We start from the raw sequence: 18,984 nt of genomic DNA, 5'->3' as shown, positions 1-18,984 counted from the left end.
TTATCTTTTCATATCAGGTTGTAAATTAAATGCAAGGTCAATTTCAAATTATTTGTCTAATGGGTTAAGTGTTCCTCAGCGTGAAGACGTCTGAGAAACACTGATCTAGATTTATGCAAACTGCAGAAAATTAGAAACTAATTTCCATCAGTGTGTCCCGTCTTTAGGGTGATTAACGTTTTGCACGCGCCTCCATCATGCTGCAGTGTTAGAAAATAAAAACTTTTTGCTCAGGTTTGACTCTCTAATCTCTCCTGGATTACTGAGATTCCAGGTTTCCAATCTTCTCGGTTGCTATCACCGCCTCCGGCTGAGACAGCACAGCAGCTTTCCCGACATGCTCACTGTCACTGGTGCATTCTGGGAAGACTTTAAGCTACGGCAGAAAACGTGCCTTTCTGTCTGAGTTTCTGCTGCTCCTGTACATTAATTCATCATCACGTCTCTCTTTTATTCACAAAGTGGTTCAGCTCAACATGCAGGCCATTAAAATGCAGCTGACTGACCAACAGACTCCCAGAATGCACTTTGCTCTGGACAAAGTTACATGCGGCGAGTGAAAACTACATTTTTCAAATTTTAACAGTGAAACAATTTCTGTTTTATGGAAGTTAGATTTTAGAAAACTGCTTCTATGTCCAGAATGCCTGAAGAATTAGAGAACCTTTAATTATTTGCTCCAATTTCAGAGGTTTACATACACTAACATTACTACACCTTTAAACAAACCCACAGATTTTACTGATTTGTAATATTCTGATAAGTTCTTTTTATTACTTTGCAGTTAAATGGCAGCAGATCTGTTGATTTATTTCACCTCAGACACACTGTAACAGAGAACAGGGACGTTTTCTGTGTCAATAGGAAACTTTTCACTGGTGCAGAGAGCAATCACATGTGGAGTACCCCACGGTTCAATCCTGGGACCCTTCTTATTCAGTAAAGATGTGCTCAGATTACAACAGGAAACAAGGTATGCAGATGATGCACAGCTCTACATTACAATGTCACGCATTCATGCACTAAACAAATGTTTAGAACAAATCAATGCATGGAGGTGAAAAATGTTTGACTTTTGAAATATTTTCAAAAGTATTTTCAAATATTAATCTCAAAGTTTCTGAATTTTTCGGAGGACATTAACTCCTCTTTTTTTTATATCTACAATGGCGCTAATACTGAGCGTTGCTTTAAACATGCCAAACCCATAGGGGGCAGTGTATTCCAAAGCTAAAGTCTCTGTCAGCCAATCAGATTGCTTCAAAATAACCACAGCTTCCTGTTGGGAATCAAACATGGCGCCAGGAAGTCACATTTAGGTTGAACTACTTTAAATGCTATATTAGAATATAAAGTTAATAACATGCAATGTTCATTAGGAATCATGTCAAAGCAAAACTGTGGTATATTGGCACATTATTTTAACGCAGAACCAAAAATCTCTGTTTACCAGTGTCCATTTTGGTTGGAGTTTTTTTTACATAGTTTTTAAAGATCATTAGTATAAATTAGTAGAAGGTTAACCAACATGGCGACTCTTCCAAATATACTATGAAAAATGTTTGACTTCATGTCAGAACGCCAGAAAAAGACGCCACATGTCTTTAAATAAAGTAAATATTGGTTTCAGCTCTACATGCACCTCAGGTCAGACGTATTCGGTGTCAGCCTCTGTTCTTATAACCTGCATGTTGTGCTGCCGTACTATTGTCTGAATAAGAGACCTGACAGTGAATCCATGAAGAAACACAAAAATAACCAGAAAAAAAAGCTGGAGTTGCTCAAAGTCTTCACTGAGACAAACACTAAGATCTGAATTTCCAGTTTTTTGACATTTTTATCCATAAAGCTTTAAGGCAACCATTCAAAAACTCTGAAGCTCACTGTTGGTTGCCATAGCAACTCAGAAAACCAAAAACACTCCTGCTTTGTTCTGGATGTCAACAACATATTTGTCTGAAACCCCTTTGCAATGTGTCAAACACTAAAGTGATGCTTAAGGACTTTTCTAGTTGTGTAAAAAGCAAATAACCTTCATTTTATTGTTTCCACATCATTAAATTGTTTCCTAGTCAAATGGACAGGAACAGAGTTATGGTTTTTAAATTTCAATTGTTACCCAAAAGAGGAATGAAACTGTTAATTTTTCCACTAATTCCCAAATTTAGCAGCACATACTTTAAGCTGATTAACCTCCAACGATAGGGAGTTGTATTGGTCCACTGCAAAAGCACAAAACCTTAATTTTGTCTAGTTTTTAGTGCAAATATTTTAGTGTACTTGACGTAAGACAAATTAAAAATAATTGTTAGCTTCAAAATAATTTTTCAGTTTCAACATTTTTTGTTTTGAAAAACTTTATGGCACCAATTTGCCTTCATAGATTTCATCAATAATTCCTTAGTATTGATGAAAAATACTAATTTCACTGGCAACAAACTCCTTTATTTTGCTGAAAACTTAACTTGTAAGTTAGTTTTTTTTTATTTTAAGTGTAATAAGATTTTTGCACCAGAAATGAAACAAAAACACTTGGTAAGATTTAGCATTTTTGAAGAGTAGTACTTTAAAAATTAAGTTTATCTAAGTTAAGTTTAAATTGCCATGTTAAACATAAATAAAGGAAGTTAAACCAACTTAATTACAAATTCTCTTTTTTAAGTTGGAGCTCCATTCTCTTTTTTAAGTGCACAGTAAGACATTTATACTAGTAACTTAACAGAAACACTTGGGAATATTTTGTGTTTTTGCAGTGTGTTCATCTGGAGTCAACACAGGGTCAAAGTTCAGCTTTACAAACCTGTCAATGATGCCACACATATCAATCTTCAGGTCGCTGTAGTTTCCCAGACGTCTTTCTTGCACTTTTATCAAGTCGACCGTTTGGCCGTCCAACTTCAGGAGTCGCATGCATCCCTGAAACCCCTGAATCGGGTTTCTGCAGCTCAACCCGCCTCCGTGAGCAGGACAGCCTGGAGGCACAAACACAACGAGCTGGATGGTAAGAGGAACATCTGAGCAGGAAAAAGGACAGAAAATAGAGATGATCTGTACTATTTATTAACAAAGATGTCAAACTGACTTTGGAGTTTCGGATTGAAACTCTTGTGCAGCCAAAAAGATAAATATTGAGCCATCAGCTGCGTTTCTATTGGTCATATAATTGAACAATTAGAAATTTCACAATTGAATTTGCCTTGTGAAAACAAACCAATTTTGAAAACAACAGTTTTTTTGTTAAAAAGTTCTGAGACTAAGATGAGGTGGTTTTTGGCTGTATAAACATTGGTTTATTTTAATTTGTGTTTCTAGTTTAATAGAAACACAAATTACAAAATTGTGTTTTTTCGACATTGATGAAATGTTGGCAAAGTTTTGCAAACGTTTGTAATGGAAACGCGGCTGCTGCTGAATGTGAACGATTCACCTTGTTGATCACGAGGCTCTTAATGCGGAAAGATGGTTTCCATTGCAGTTTTTCAAAATCTATTTTGATAACTTTTTATGAAAAAAATATTTTTTTTATTTATTAGTGTGTTGCTAGCTTAGCCATTGCCTCCCTTTGCTATCTAGTTTTACCAGCTGTGTTTCCATTACAATTGTTCTCAAAACTTTGATGATATTCTGCTAATATAAAAAAAATATAATTTCACAATTGTGGTGTTTCCATTAAATAAGAAATATGATTAAAATCACATGTGAATAAGTCTGAATAAGTCATTAAAGAAATACGCTGCGCCACCATCCTCCCCCACTTCCAGTCGTCTTCTTTGTCGTTTCCTCCAGAAGTAACATCCAGTTGTTGATTAAACCAATTTCAATGTGGCTGAAAACTCCCTTATCCTTGGGTAAAAATGTTTTCACAAAAAACGTAAGTTTTTTTTAAACTGGCGTGTTTCCATAAAGCAAATTTATTTTTGTAACTTCAGTCGCTGATATTATGGTTAGTGGAAATGTAGCTATTTTCTGAATTGCAGAACTACATTGTTGAGAAACATCGGGGTTTTTTCTACTTTGACAAGTAAAAGTGTCACATAAAACCACAGTAAGACACATTGATGTTTGTGGTCATAAAGTTAAAAAGTTCAAAGCGAATAGATGCATAAAGTAAAATCCTCAGAAAGCAACGGCATAAGGTGAAAACTAAACCGTCACATCTTTGTTGCAGTGTGATTTCTGATCATAAATTGTATATTTTGTGTTCCTGAACAGGTTTAGACTTTATCCTGCTGCCTGAAAATCTATTTAATTGTCATGTCAAGGATGTGCAGAGAGAGCTGGTGCAAAATCTCTGACATGTCAGCAACCCTGGAATCTTCTTCCAACTTTAAAATCACCAAAATGTCACTTCAGCCTAGAAGAGATTATTTGTAATTAATCTCCAGCATTTCAAGGATTTTTTGTTGTTTTTTGAGGATCCTCTACAAAAAGTGTAAAATGAAACCGATATTTTTCTGTCTCTGTTGTGTTTAATTCAAATTATGCAAGTGCTTCCTGAAGAACTGTCTTATTTTTTTAGCTGGTTTCCCTCAAACACCTTTGCTATTATCTCTGCCTATGGGATGTGTTTTTTCGCTAGAGTCCTCTCTGCCTCCAGGCACAAGAAGAGTCTTATCCTGTGGAGAAAAAAAACTATGTGTATTATCCTTCAGAGATTTACGCTTTAGGTTTATCCTGGATGATGACACAGAGTGGCCAAATACAGCGACTTCGCTGCAGGCTCTGCGCTGCTCCAGTTAAACACGGGCTGACAGGAACACAGTTCAGCTCATGAAAACAGCAGAAGAAGAAGTGAATAAGATGACACACTGCTCTGTGTCACTTTCAATTTTAGAAACATAGAAGAAGAAAGAGAAAAATGGTGAATTTCAAAAGGGACATGTTACATTGAGTTAGGTGGGAAGTAAATGCCTCTTCATTTACGATTTATGAGTGAAATGATGATCCAAATACATGCAGCATATTTACCAGCTGTAAATAATTGCAACTCCTCCCAAGTTAATCAATAACTGTGTAACACTTAAAGTACATTATTGGCTGTCTGCACCATCAAATAAATATTGATAAACTGTAACTTAGAGTCTCACACTCCCCTCCAAAACCGCTGCACACATAAAGGAGTGTAAAACATTAATTTAATGTTCAGTAATCATTAATTCAGTGGAAAGAATGAAGTGCAATCTTATAGTATGGACCCGTCGCATGTTATTGTTTAACAATAAATCAGGAAATGTGGCAGATGGGCACAACGCTGGAGGGCAAACAGCTGATTATTTTACATGCTATCTGCAGCCGTGCCGCAGAGGTAGAACGACTCTGTTGACTAAATGAAACCCGGAGACGTAGGTATGATTCATTTAGTGCTTCGCTCCTCAGCAAAGTAAAAATAATGCATGCTAAAGAATAACTGAAAAACACTTTTTTTCTCACTCTGTGTCGGCTGCGCTACACACAGACCTGTTGCTATAGCAACTGACAACAACGTCACGGTGGCTATTCATCAGAATTCAACACCAGAAAGTACTCAAACATTTCCCACACAAAGAACAGAACATTCATTACGTTACAGTTTAATGTTTTCAGCTTCAGTTTTGCGATTATTAATAAGTAGTAGCTGCAGTAGATTAGCTACCGCTGCTAACAGCTAAGCTAACACAGCAGTGGTGGATTAGCTAATTTAAACATTGGCTCTACTGATGATCTGTCAAACACACCAAATTCCACACCACATCCACATGTCAAGGTTGTCATAGTCAAGCTAGCATAACTAGCAAAACCCTGCAAAACACTAACTTGTTATTTAGTGTGCAACATTTTGCTCAGCAATTTTCTCATAAGGGGAAATGTGCAGTGACTTAATGTGCTACAAAAAAATCCTAACTAAAGGGAAAAGTAAATGGAAGATGGTTTAACCCAATAACAGGAAAATGCAGCACAATAACATCTGTAGATTATTATGCTTTATGTCGCCGCTGCGCAAAAACGTCTTTCTGATGGAGATCATCTCGGTTTTGGCTCTGCTGTCAACATCTTCCTTTAATCTGTATCAAAACAGATAAAACGTGTTTTTTTCTGTTTGAGGTTATAATTTTGACTTTTGTTACCTCAGTAAAGAAAAGTAGGGGAAGTTGTTATTTTAATGAGAAAGAATAAAGAAAGTATGTTGGACTGTGATGCATTAAATTAGGAGCAAACGGAAAAAAAGAAATTGAGAAAAGCCTGACTCACTACAACCTATAAAAGATAAATGTTTCTGCAGTACAAGCTTAAATTTTAACCAGTGTCAACAGTTTTACCATCTTTCACACTGAAAAACTTCTGTATGAAACATAAAAGAGATGTTTTTTTAGTCTCTTCCAGTCTGTAAGACGCATTAAATACCAAACATTAATCAGATCTGTGATGTTTTTGCTCTGACCGCCAAAGAAGAGTTGACTGTCTGCGGCGGGAGGAAGAGGGATGCTGGTGTGAGCCGTGGCTCCTTCGTCTCTGTCCACCGTGACGCTCAGACGGTTTTCCATCGAGTTCAGCTCCACAGAATGCCACTGGCCGTCATTCAGACCCGCTCCTGAACATACGCACACACAGAAACAGCAGCAAGTCACATCACTGCAATACATCTCCATCCATAACAGGCACATACCTGATTAATTTAGCTTTTTACTCAATAAGCTGTGACCTATTTTCACTTGATTGTTTGGTTATAAGCAACTCTCTCAGCATTAATTTACATAAACCTGTCTCAACAAGCAATAAATGAATTAATTGCATGAAAAATTAAAATGAGGTCAATAATTTCAGGTTGCATAATTTATCATTTTTCTCTTTCTACCAAAAACTGGATGATAAAAATCTTCAGTCTGGTGTTTTAGACTCAAATAGGACAGGTTGATGGACAGGTTTGCAAACAAAAACTTCACAACTGATTTTATTTGTTGTTTCTTTGTTGATATGATGCTAATGTTACAGTATTTCCATTAAACAAGAAAATTAAAATCACATGTAAATAAGTTTGATCACACAATAAATAGCTAAAAAACATTGTCGTCCTACTACTTCCTGTCTTGTTCTTTGTCGTTTCCACCAGTAGTAACATCTGGTTCCAAAACACACCATTTTAATGCAAAGGAAAAACCCTATAATCAAAAAACCAGTTTTTTTTTCTAAATTATTGTGTTGAAGCAAATGTATTTCTGTATTTCCAATTTGTGCAATTTTGAGATCAGTAGCTGCGTTTCCATTACAACTGAGCTCAAAACTTTCCCGCTAATGTTAAAAAAAATAAAATTTCATAATTGTGGTGTTTCCATTAAATAAGAAGCATAATTAAAATCACACGTAAATAAGTTTATTCACACAATAAGTCATTGAAAAACACAATGCACTGTCATCGTTCTATTACTTAATGTTATCTTCTTTGTCGTTTCTGGCAGTAGTAACATCCGGTTGTTGATCATGTGGCTCATATGATGCAGAAAATTTTTTCCATTGCATTTTTTATGAAATAAACTAATTTTGATACAGCTGAAAACCCACCTCATCCTAAAAGAAAACTTTTCATCTAAAAACGTGAGGTGTTTTTTTCCCCAAAATTTCTGTGTGTCCATCAAACGAGTTTATTTTCGTAATTTCAATTTGTGCAAAGTTTTGGCCATTGGAAATAAACTACCATGAAAATTCCCTGAGTTTGTTTGTAGTTTATCTGACATTGAAGCCAAATTAAGCTGACGGGATCCTGACTTACCGGTGCTGAGCTCCAGCAGAGAATTTCCCTCTTTACTGATCTGAAGGCGAAGCCTGGCTTCACTCACATACAGGAAGACTGAGCCTTCCTGCTGCTGGAGGTCAAAGGTCAGCAGCAGCCCTGCCTTGTTCCACGTCCTGAACTGTAGCGCTATGGAAACGACCCCTGACTGCCATGATGTCAGCACAGGCAGCTGGAGGAAGCTGTGAGAGTCGGTGAACGTCACGGCGACAAAAACCGGCTCGCTGCAAGAAAAGGTCATGTTGCCCTGCAGAAAGAAGAGACAGGGAAACGACTGAAGCAGATGACAAACATAAATATTCATCAGCCGCAGCAGCGTAATCAGTCCGACTGCATGTCACAGAGGTCTCATCTTGGAGAAGTGACACCTGTACCGCCATATTGATAATAGAGTCAATTAAAAACATGAAGGTTATGCACCAATCTCAGGAAGCATTCTGCCCCAAATCTCCATAAACTATTACAGAAACCAGAGAGCCATGCCTGAGGCGCTTTGAACGCTTTAAAAATAAACTTCAGAGTTCAAATCATATCTAGAATAAGTCATAAACTTCTGCCTGTTCTGTTTCCTTCGATGCTGCTTCCTTTGCTTTGGGCTTCGACGATAATGAAGGAGAATATGATGACATTAAAGACGATGATGATGATGATGATGATGGCTCTGACCGTAAGCATAAAAATGAAAGATGGTGCCACATACGGTCAAGCTAGTCCAGAGTTTAAGATCGTGATTTCATGTGATTTCATCACAGTAAACCAGGGGGGTCTAAGCTGTGGCCCGAGGGCCGATTTTGGCCCTTGGACTCAATTTCAGCTCAAGAATATGTTTATTGAACTTTTTATTTCTAATCAGGGTAAAATTATTACCAACATCATTTTATTACGATGAAAAATGTAAAAAATTACATATTTTTAGACTTTTGTAATAAGTAGAACCACATTTCATATTTTTTTTTATTTTGAAGTTTTATTTAACTTAATAAGCTCAGCAAACTATAACAAGCATTTTTAAATCCTGTTCACATAACAGAATAAATTTATTCAACCGATTCTAGAACGATTTGAAAACAAAATGTCTTTTTTTTTAAAATAAAACAAAATAGTTTTAAATATTTGGATTTACAATGAATAATGTAAAATAATAAACTACTTTGATTGACTTAAGTGTTTTCTTGCACTAAACGCAGTGGATAAAAATGCTTGGAGATTTGTAATTTAAGTACAGATAAATCCATAATATAATTTTCTGAGCTCAGCATTTTGATTCATAACATAACATAGCATAACATAACATAAGTCAGATAATTTTCAGTTTACAGTCGGTTTAGCCTGGAAGACAATATAAAAGTGTAACAAACATTTTCACCCCTAAATGTTTTCTGGTTGCTTTTAGGATTTTGATTATTAAATTATTTAATTTGCAAAAATTTGCAATTTCATAACTTTTGACTGAAATCTGAAAACAAAACACTGTATTTGTGTTTATTCCCAGGAGAGTCAGGTCATTTCTAAACAGGAAATCATAATAAAGTATTATCATGGGAGTGCAGCCACATGTAAACAGAGGATTAAACTGATGTTAAACCGACTCACCAGTGCAACGACCTGCGGGCTGCCCTGTTTGGCCAGTTTGATCAGATTCAGCTCGCTGTATAAAAGGTTTTCCAGGCATCCATGGAAGTTCCTGTTGGGCAGGATTGGAGTTTGGAGTCCGTGGCTCTGGACCGCTGCCACACTGAGCTGCAAACAACATTAAAAACTACAAAATGTCACTCAATTTTATAAAGGAAAACCTTTTTAAAAATTCTATCTTTGAACATTATTTGCTGCTTTAAATGTTATGTAGAATATATTGAAGTCAAGCAATAGAAAAATACTGAGACAAACAAAAACTAAATACATTTCCCATCAATTCAGGTGGATTTTATCTGACGTATTTTCATCAGATGGGCATTTTTGGTTTGATTTAGTTCCAACACAGCAAATATTTTACTGAAATAAACGTAATGCTATAACACATATTACACATTAATGGTTTAAGACCAATAATAAAAGGTCTTAAACTATTTTTTCTTCTTTTTTGTTACTGCTAAGCCTGTCACAATAACAAATTTCCCAAAATGATAAATTGTCCCAGAAATTATTGCGATAAATGATGATAGTCATTTTGAGACCATTTTCATTTCACTACAATAATAATGCAACATTAATGTAAGTACAGCCTCTGAAAGATAGAAAAAACTTTTAATTTCTACAGGATATTTAACAGTTGAACTGGAAAACATTTTAAATATCCAAAATAATAAACAAAACTAAAATAGCTTTTCAAAAAAATATTCAGGTTTGACAGGGAAAACAGGCAAAAGAGGCAGGTAGTGCAAACTGAGTATATTTTTCAAAATGGCCGCTCTTTAACAGTACCAAAACGAGAATATCTCTGATGATAGTCGTTCACATGGAAATAATTGATCTCTTTTTAATTTATCATGCAATTAACTGATTTCTTACAACCAAGTGTCAATTTTTCTGCAAAATTAAACTTTCAGGTGCAACAAACTCTTAGTTGGTTTTATGTGAGGCAGTAGTTTACTAATTGCAGAGTTGATTTTTGACTTATTACAGTTATTCTCCTGCTTTACATGTGAATAAACTGAGTAGTGACAGAAGCTCAGTTGGTTTCAGTTACTCTGTTTGGATGTAATGAAGTCCCTGCAGGTTCTGCTTGTTTGAAGCATTGGCTGCGGACGCCGGCAGGTGTTAATGGTGAGCGTATACAAAATGTATAATGTAGGTGACGGGCAGGGGCAAATGTGACTGGCTATCAAACATAATGAAAACTGTGTTCCTATACTTTAACACCATCTGTGATGCAACAGCTGCTGCTTTTCCTGCTTCGTCCTCAATATGAAACCATCACTGACCTCTATACTACGGCTTGATGTTTACCAGGAACATCATTCAAAACATTTCAGTGACCCAAAGTCCAGTTTTAACACTCAGCTAAAAAAAAAAATATTCTCATTAATATTAATCAGCACTTACCGTTTTTACTTATTTTCATGTGCTGCTTGCATTAACATAATTAGGTTCTTATATAAATGATGCGACTTTAAGTAAATGTCACTTTGCTTTATCTGATGATGTTATATGAAGTTTAATCTCCAACTATTTTTGACCTTCATGACTTAATGTTGCAATATTAAAACACTTAAATAAATTTACCATAAATGTTACTGAAATTAGCCAGTAATGTTTAATCTCACGCTACGTTATGCAGAAGCTCTGTCTGCACTAATGAACTTTTATTCACTTTAACATTTCTAACTTTTGGAAGGTGATGTTTTTATACGGGTTATTAATAAGTCTGGTTACTAACATGCAAATCCACTGTTTATCAAGTCATAACATTTTTATTACAAAATAGTTCAAATTAGGGTTCAAAGATGATAAAAATCCAAATATGACTTGCAACACATTTATAGATTTACAAACAAAAAGCTGAAAAACAGATAATTAAATTATGGAATGATGAAAGCAAGAACTCAGGAGAGTTTTCAACAAACGGATGGAAAAGAAAATATTTGAAGGTTTTAAGCAGGGGTGTCATAGTACCCCCTTCTTGGGGGTACTATGACAAAAAAACTGATTCTTTGTTGATTCCAAGTATTTAAAATAAATGGTTTGATAATCTGAAAATAGTCCTAATTTCTTCACATTTAAAGCCATGTAATCTGGATTTCTTATAAGCCAGGGTTCATGGAAGAAACGACACGGTATGAAAGCTTTATAGCAGATGTTCAGAGAAGATTTAAAACTCTCGATATAAGTTTTATGGTGTTAAGAAACAAAGCAGCAAACACAAAGATTAGCAAATCAAAGCGTATTAAAGAGTCTGAGGATTGTCGTAAAAGCTTTTATGTTTTGAAAAAAGCTTCGTGGCAGCATGAACTAAGAAACTGTTTTAGTTTTGCGCCGTACCGTGTGAATGTGCCAGCGGCTGAGCTCGGCGGGGACGAGGACCTGCTGCGTGGTTTTATCCACCGTCAGGTTGAGGTGAGAGCCGAGCCGCTCCAGCTTCACATGATGCCAGTGCTGGTCGTCCAGCAGACTCCCGAGAGAAACCAGAAGTTTGCCCCCAGAACCCGAACTCACATCTGCAAAGAAAAGGTTGTCCAGTTAAACAGAAGACTAACTAATGACACTGAATCTGCAATCTACAGTAAAATCTGCTTTTTAAAATTCACATTTTACATGTTTACACTTCCATTTGGGTTTCTACTGCTACTTTTTCTATTTTAATTTTTTATTCACCCATTTCTGTATATACAAGAAATATAACAGACTAACAAAAAGCCAGAGGTATTGATCTACAAAATAAATAACTTCTTGAAAAGTTACCTATGAGTTAGTTTTATTTCTAGTGTTAACAGAAACTAGACCAGAATCACTTGGTAAGATCTTCAGTCTTTGCAGTGAATTTGCTGCTGATATCTTCCTATCGAGGGAAAATAACTGATATTCCTACTTTACTCTGTTGTCTGTTGCATTAAAGTGCCACACAGTGCAAGTTTGACTCCAGGCTCCTCTTAAACTCTTATGCAGCTGTTTACAAAGAAAATTACTGGAGGCTCCCAATAAATCACCGAAGACAAAGTGTAATAGAACAGGCAATTGTGTCAGTAATGGCCACAGTCCATTGTCTTCTACTTTATTTGCTAACTAGCTCGGCTCAGGGAGAATCATTCCAGTATCGCTGCCTGGATGCCCTGCGGGACGGTCCGGTTGCAGCTTTTGTTGCTTTGAATAAAAGTGACTTTTGTTGCCAATATGCATTAATATTCAGGGGTTTTATTTCTTCAAAGCATAGCCAGGAACCGCAGCATGACCTTAATGCAGGGAAGAAAGTGAATTACTTAACAAGCAGCTGGACCCACTCGCTGCTCTGATCCCATCCTAATTTAGTCAGCAATACTTACGTCGTTCGTCAGAGGAGCAAAGCGCCGGAGCAGGACGCGGTCGCTCGAAGTGCACTCACTGCTGCGCGTTACAGCTTCCCAGAGACAAATCACAATTGAACTTAATCATAGAGCAGCAGGATGCATTAAAGTCAGCTGGCATGTTGATGAATGTGCGGGGGAAATAAGGTGATTTTAAAAACGTGGACATAAATCTTAATGAGTGACTCAATTTACTGCAACTGCTCAGTCACCCACAAGCTGGGAGGAAAGGTCTCACTACTATATTTACTTGTTTGTGTGCCTGTCTGCTAATTATAGCTTGGTATTTGTTGTGTTTTCACTGAGCCATTAATTTATGCAAATTTGTGTTATGGACCAAAATATTTCTTCTCCTGCAGAGTTTTGTGTTGTAGTTTTATGTGGCTCAGTTGCACAGTCAGCCGTTATCAACCATATTCAGCTACATTTTCCTCAGCTAGCTTGAGATCCACATGACAGCTGCAGGTATCTCTACTTCCACTAAAAATGTGCACAAAACTCTGTTCATATTTGGCTAATGTTGGAAAAACACAACTGCAATGTTTCCATTAATCAAGAAATGCAATTAGAATCACACATGAATAAGTTTGTTCACGCGATGAGTCATTAAAACAAACCAAGGCACACCATCACCCAAAGTGTTTTTCCACTGTAGTTTTACAAAATAAACTAATTTTGATACGGTCAAATAAAAAACCACCTCATGCTAAAGGCAAAAGTTTTTATTGAAAAATGTGTTTTTTCAAAATAGTTGTGTTTCCATTAAAAAATATCTTCGTAATCCCAATATGTGCAAGTTTAAGGTAAATGTAAACGCACCCTGTGGCTTCCTCTCCATAACAAATGAGCTCTAAACCTCATCAATATTCCACCAATGTCAACAAAACAGTTTCGCAATTTGGTGTTTCTTTTAAATAAGAAACATGATTAAAATCACAAGTGAGTAAGTTTGTTCACGCGATAACTCATTAAAAAATGTGCCCTTGCATCATCCTCCAACCACTTCCTGTCGTCTTCTTCATGGTTTCCACCAGTAGTAACATCCTGTTGGTCATGTGACTCGTGTGAAAAAGGTTTAGGGTTTAGATATGGACAAAAAAACAAAACAAAACACATTGTCCTAGTGCACAAACTTTATCGAAAAACAAGTTTTTCCAGAATGGTTGTGTTTCCGATAATTGAATTTATTTCCAAAATGTCAAACTGTGCTACGTCACGGTTGATGGCAGCTTGTGCTGAAGGGAGCAGAACGACCAGCAGGATCAGGTTGGGAATGTGAAAATAAGCAAGAGGAGCCTCAGAGAATATCTCACGCTCTCCTACGGAGATAATTCGCTTTAACCTCTGGGTATTATCTTCACTCTGTTAGTTTGATCTTCTCCTTTCTTCTTTAATCTTCTGTCATCTTTTCCTTTATTTCCCTCTCTTCTCTCCTCTGCCAACAGCTGACTGTGGAGGGGCCTGCTGTGGCTCAGAGTGAATGCTCGCAGCTACTGATCTAAATTACACAGTCTGCAAACTCCTGGGAGAGTCATATGGTGGGAGGACGTTTGGTGCAGCTGTGAGAAAGAGAAGAATTTCAAAGAGCATGCAATTCAAAAAGGGAAATCAGTGAAAGGAATGCAGAACGACTACGGGAAGGTCAAAAAAGTACAACTGTATGAGTTGTCTGTGTGGAATTGAAAGAGGCTTTTTGGCTGCTAAGCTAGTTGAGATTCTGATTCCACCCCAAAACGTTGTTTGATTTTAAGAAAAGTCTTTAAATTTCTCCAAATGTATGAACAGAAATCTGACAGGCTTATTGTTTTCAGTAGGTACGTTTCCATTGGCTGTAAGAGGAAGTGGTTGTTTGGTTGTGTTAAAAGTAAAACACTTTTTTTCACATCACGAGTCACATAAACCGGAACCTTCAGAGCCACATAAATACACTTACAAAGTCAGCCTTCTGCCACCTGAAGGACATTTAAAGGACTAGAGGACTAATGAAAGAGAGAAACTCATCCATGCGTTTATGTTTAGTCGCATTAATTACTGCAACAGCATCTTCACAGGTCTGGTTTAAAAAACTAATCCTCCAGCTGCAGCTGATCCAGAACGCTGCTGCTGCTGTTCTGACTAAAACCAGGAAGATGGAGAACATAACACCAGTTCCACTGAGAGAATAGACTTTAAAATACTGATGTTACATTAAAGACCTGCTGTTGGCATAGCAACCTTCCAGACCTCTCAGGTTTCTGGTTCTGGTTCTGCTCTGTGTCCCCAGAACCAGAACCAAACCGACTGAAACACTGAGTTCCTTTAAATCCAGATTAAAAACCTACCCGGTTAGAGCCGCTTATGAAACATAAGAAATGAAATATTGATCAACATCTTGATGTGTAATGTTTCAATAGTTGATTTTTGATGTAAAGCACTGAATGATAGCAGTGAAATCTACCAATTTCCCAAAAACGAAACTGTGTGATATTTTCTTTGAGCTGTGAGAGAGTTATGAATAAACAAGCAGCATAGAGAGGTTACTGCCAAGACAGGAAGAAGCACAATTCCCCCGAGTTTCTTCAAAATTGGATCAGCTCTAACTGAGATCAGATCTGACAAACAGCGTTCGGATAAAACTGCTTCCGACAGCTCGCCTCTTTTTATTTAAGGAACAAAACTCGCAGAAGGTATTAAATCCCATCTATGGATATGAGAACAAGGACGCTCTGCATAATTGCTGTTCAGTTTAGGCATTTAACTGACATTTGCTCAGTTATGAACAATGAATGAATAATGACTGAACAGAGACGGAGCGTCTGCAGATGAGAACGTCAAGATTATTTGAATTCAAATATTCAAAATGTGATCCGTCCTTCATCACGTCTTCAACAAAAACCTTGAATACTGATTACAGTTTTCGCCCAAAGGGAAAAATCTCACAGTAAGTTGTTGCATTATTACAGATAACAGGCAAAAGAACTGCATACTCTAAAACTTTACAGAATGATTACTGCAAAGCAAAGATCATTCTTTTTAAAAGTAATTATATCACACAATACACTTAATTGGACATTTTGGTTACATGACTTAAAATCTGGCAGTGATTAAAAAAATCTAATAATTATGGCAGCGTATTAAGGTCGTTGTAAAGAAATAAACAAAGAAAAGATTTTGGCTAAAAACCTGAAATTTTGAGATTAATCTTCAAACTTAGAAAGGTTGAAACTTTGCTAGAAAAACAAGGAAATTTTTTTCAGAGATTTTCATGTTTTATTTCATAAGTTTTCATGTATTTTCCTGCAAATTTTCAACTCATAACTTTAGACATTTTTCCTAAAAAAAATTCTGAGATTAAGCTGAATTTCTTTTTTTCTCACAAATTTCCAACTTTTCACTCTCAGAAAATTCTTTTAAAGGAAATTTCCTCCTAATTTTCATCCATCTGTCATGGCTCTAATTCACAACAGGAGCCTAATTGATGTCAATGTTTGTTTTGAACTCAGAAGTCAAAATTTTGGAAAAAACCAAACAGAATTCAGGCCAAAGTCACTTTCATCAATATCCAAAATGTAACACATATAAAACAAAGGAAAAACTTCAGGACTGAAATGTTTAAATGCTCTTCAACAAACTGTCAGAAAACTTCAGAGATGCTGAAACACTGACTTCCTTTAAATGAAGGCCAGAAACCCACTTTGATTAACAATAACTGGAACGTTGATCAATATATCAGATGTATATTTAATGATGATTTTGATGACGGCATTAGAACCTGTTCTAATGAGGAAACTAAAAAACACCTGACAGGATGGAGAAAGGAAATAGTCACTACTGAATGGATTTAAAAGGCTGAGTGTAAATGAATAAGCTGCTGAGGTCGGTACCTTGCTGGTGGTGGAGCAGCAGCTTTCCTCGCTCCAGCGCCAGGTTGAGGCTGTGGTCCCTCTGTCCCTTCGCGTGAAGCAGTGTTCCTGAATTCCTCAGGGTTTTAAACTTCAGGGAGATGCTCTCCCTCGCTGTCCAGCTCGTTCTGGCACTCAGTCTGTAGACAAGGCTGCTTTTCCCATCAAAACCTGCCACCTCAGAGGCTGCGAAACAGCAAAGCAGCTGAAAAGGTCTGATTCTTTACTATTTAAATCACATTAAATGAAGCAAATGATCTGGATGGTAAGGCTTGATTCAAAAATACAAACAGATGGCGCAACTTAATTTGCAAAAGTTAATGTCAAACGATATTTTAATTGAAGAGTTCAATAAGGAAAAATAAAGAAGAGTTTGTACTTAAACACAGTGAGTGTTTTTGCTAAACGTTTTCAGGAGTCACGCACCAGTTGGTAGATATTGTCCGCCGCTCTTCCTCTGCTCCAGCCAAGCTCTTAAAACTTGTATGAGTCCTTGTGTGGACAGCTGACTTCAGCTCTTACCAAAGATTTCCAATAGAGCTCAGCAGCTTGATTTGTGCCAAATGTTTCCTTGGTTTAAGACCAAACGGCTTTTCCTTTGTTTCTGCTACACAGAAACATCCTGGTGCTTTTTAGGAGTCATCATTCCTCAGATTTATTATCAGGAACCACATCATCATCTCCACCATATTTTAGAGAGAAATATTCAAAGTAAAGATGCATTTTCTACACAATTCAAGAGAAACAAGACATCTTGGCACTTAAACTCCAAGCTGCAGACCAATCTGTGTATTGGTGCATCAATGTGTGTGGATCTGTGAGTGCAGCTGGGGTTGTGATATATCTGTAGCCCAATCAAACACTTCCCAGATAAAATACGAGAACTTATAAATGCCACTGAGTAGCAAGCTGCTGAATTTGTATCTCTTTTACTAGAAGATAAAAATAAAATAAACCCTAACTTTTCATTCAGTTTTGATTTAAAACTGAATTTCTGCGGCGTCTTTGTGCCGCCAATTTGAGTGTGCAGTGAAATTGATGTGAGCACATAAATCTGTGTAAGCAAACAATAACTAGTGATGTTAACCGTCTATATCTAAAACTCGGTTGCTAAATATGCATCTGACACGCACTCCACTATGACACTGCAGCTCCTTGGGTATGGAACACCAAGAGAGCCAAAAATGTTGTAAAACTGTATGTGTCTTTCACCCACAAGGTGAAAGACGCATACAAATGTTAACATACAAATGACTGCATTCACAACTGAAAGTGTGTAAATCGGAGTTTCACATTATATTATATAGATTCGTTGTGACTTTGTCTAATTCATTGAGTTTTAGTTTTTAGAGTGTGTTTGCTAGTTTTTATTAGTTATTATGGGGTGCAGTAATTTACCAACAACTGACGTAAACTACTTATTTGGGGAAAAACAATTTCACATCATTTTGAAAAAAGGTTACAAAGCATATTATATCCATTATTTTAGTTTATAAACACACAATAAAGTTCCAGTTAGTTCTAGATTTTCCCTATTAATTATCATTTTTATTTCTTTCAGTTAATGAAAATGTTTTCTCATTTTCATTTTTCATTATTTTATTAGCTTTAGTGAACTATAATAACCTTGATGTAAATAAATTACATTCCTCGCCAATCACATTTGGATCGTTTTCATCCAATCGGAGTATTTCTTGGATGAGAAAGAACCAATCAAAACCAAGAAGTCAAAATGCTCCAGGAAATGGCAGAAATACCCAAACAAACTGTAGCATTTAAGAAAAACACAACATGATACTCTTGAACTTTGTAACCTGATAATTTGTAGTTAAGCAAACAAACTGTGCATTTCCTCAGCATGCTATAATTACTGTAACCACACTCACTGTATCTGCAGCCGTATATTTCCAGCCTGAGCCCGATCCGCCCGGTGGGGTTCCAGTCCAGTGGGATCAGGCGAAGGTAGCGGGCGATCACTGGCTGGTCAAGTTTGTACTGGACCACAGAGTCCGCGTTGCTGTTACCTGGAAACGCCTGAAGCAACACAACTAGATGTTAGTTTCTACACACAACCTAGATGTTGTAGCAATTCTGGATTTTCCATCAGCCTGTTGATATGTGCCATGGGCGCTAGTTTATGTTTCAGCTGTTAAAACCGTTACCTGCTCAGTTAACAGAACAGGTAATGTTCCTGACCCACTTGAAAAGAAACCTCTGATCTGTCTGTTTGTGGAGCTATTGTCAAGCCGGTTGCCGTGGCAACGGGCGTGCGTGCGGACTGGAGCCGACCACTGAGAGCGAGGACAAAAGAAGAGTTTGAATGATTTTTTGAGTTGCTCTT

The 18,984-nt window shown here is 36.8% G+C and overlaps 1 protein-coding gene across 1 annotated transcript in view; it reads right to left on the bottom strand.

Annotated features, from left to right (window-relative positions):
- LOC106936226 (contactin-associated protein-like 4) overlaps positions 1-18,934 on the bottom strand; it is a gene marked incomplete at its 5' end in the record, with an annotated part of 74,947 nt that extends 56,013 nt beyond the window's left edge. The window contains 8 exons of the mRNA XM_015017083.1: positions 2,801-2,972; positions 6,419-6,568; positions 7,745-8,012; positions 9,359-9,505; positions 11,744-11,919; positions 16,626-16,829; positions 18,530-18,691; positions 18,844-18,934. Of these exons, the coding sequence (XP_014872569.1) occupies positions 2,801-2,972; positions 6,419-6,568; positions 7,745-8,012; positions 9,359-9,505; positions 11,744-11,919; positions 16,626-16,829; positions 18,530-18,691; positions 18,844-18,934 (1,370 nt within the window). The remainder of the gene's footprint in view (positions 1-2,800; positions 2,973-6,418; positions 6,569-7,744; positions 8,013-9,358; positions 9,506-11,743; positions 11,920-16,625; positions 16,830-18,529; positions 18,692-18,843) is intronic.
- Between the last annotated feature and the right edge of the window lie 50 nt (positions 18,935-18,984).

Source organism: Poecilia latipinna, unplaced genomic scaffold (genome assembly GCF_001443285.1).
Source record: "Poecilia latipinna isolate Pla-1442-1.1 unplaced genomic scaffold, P_latipinna-1.0 Scaffold2101, whole genome shotgun sequence".
In the NCBI taxonomy this organism is placed as follows: Eukaryota; Metazoa; Chordata; class Actinopteri; order Cyprinodontiformes; family Poeciliidae; genus Poecilia; species Poecilia latipinna.
The sequence above is the reverse complement of the archived record's forward strand: the minus strand, read 5'-3'. Positions and strand labels throughout refer to the sequence as shown.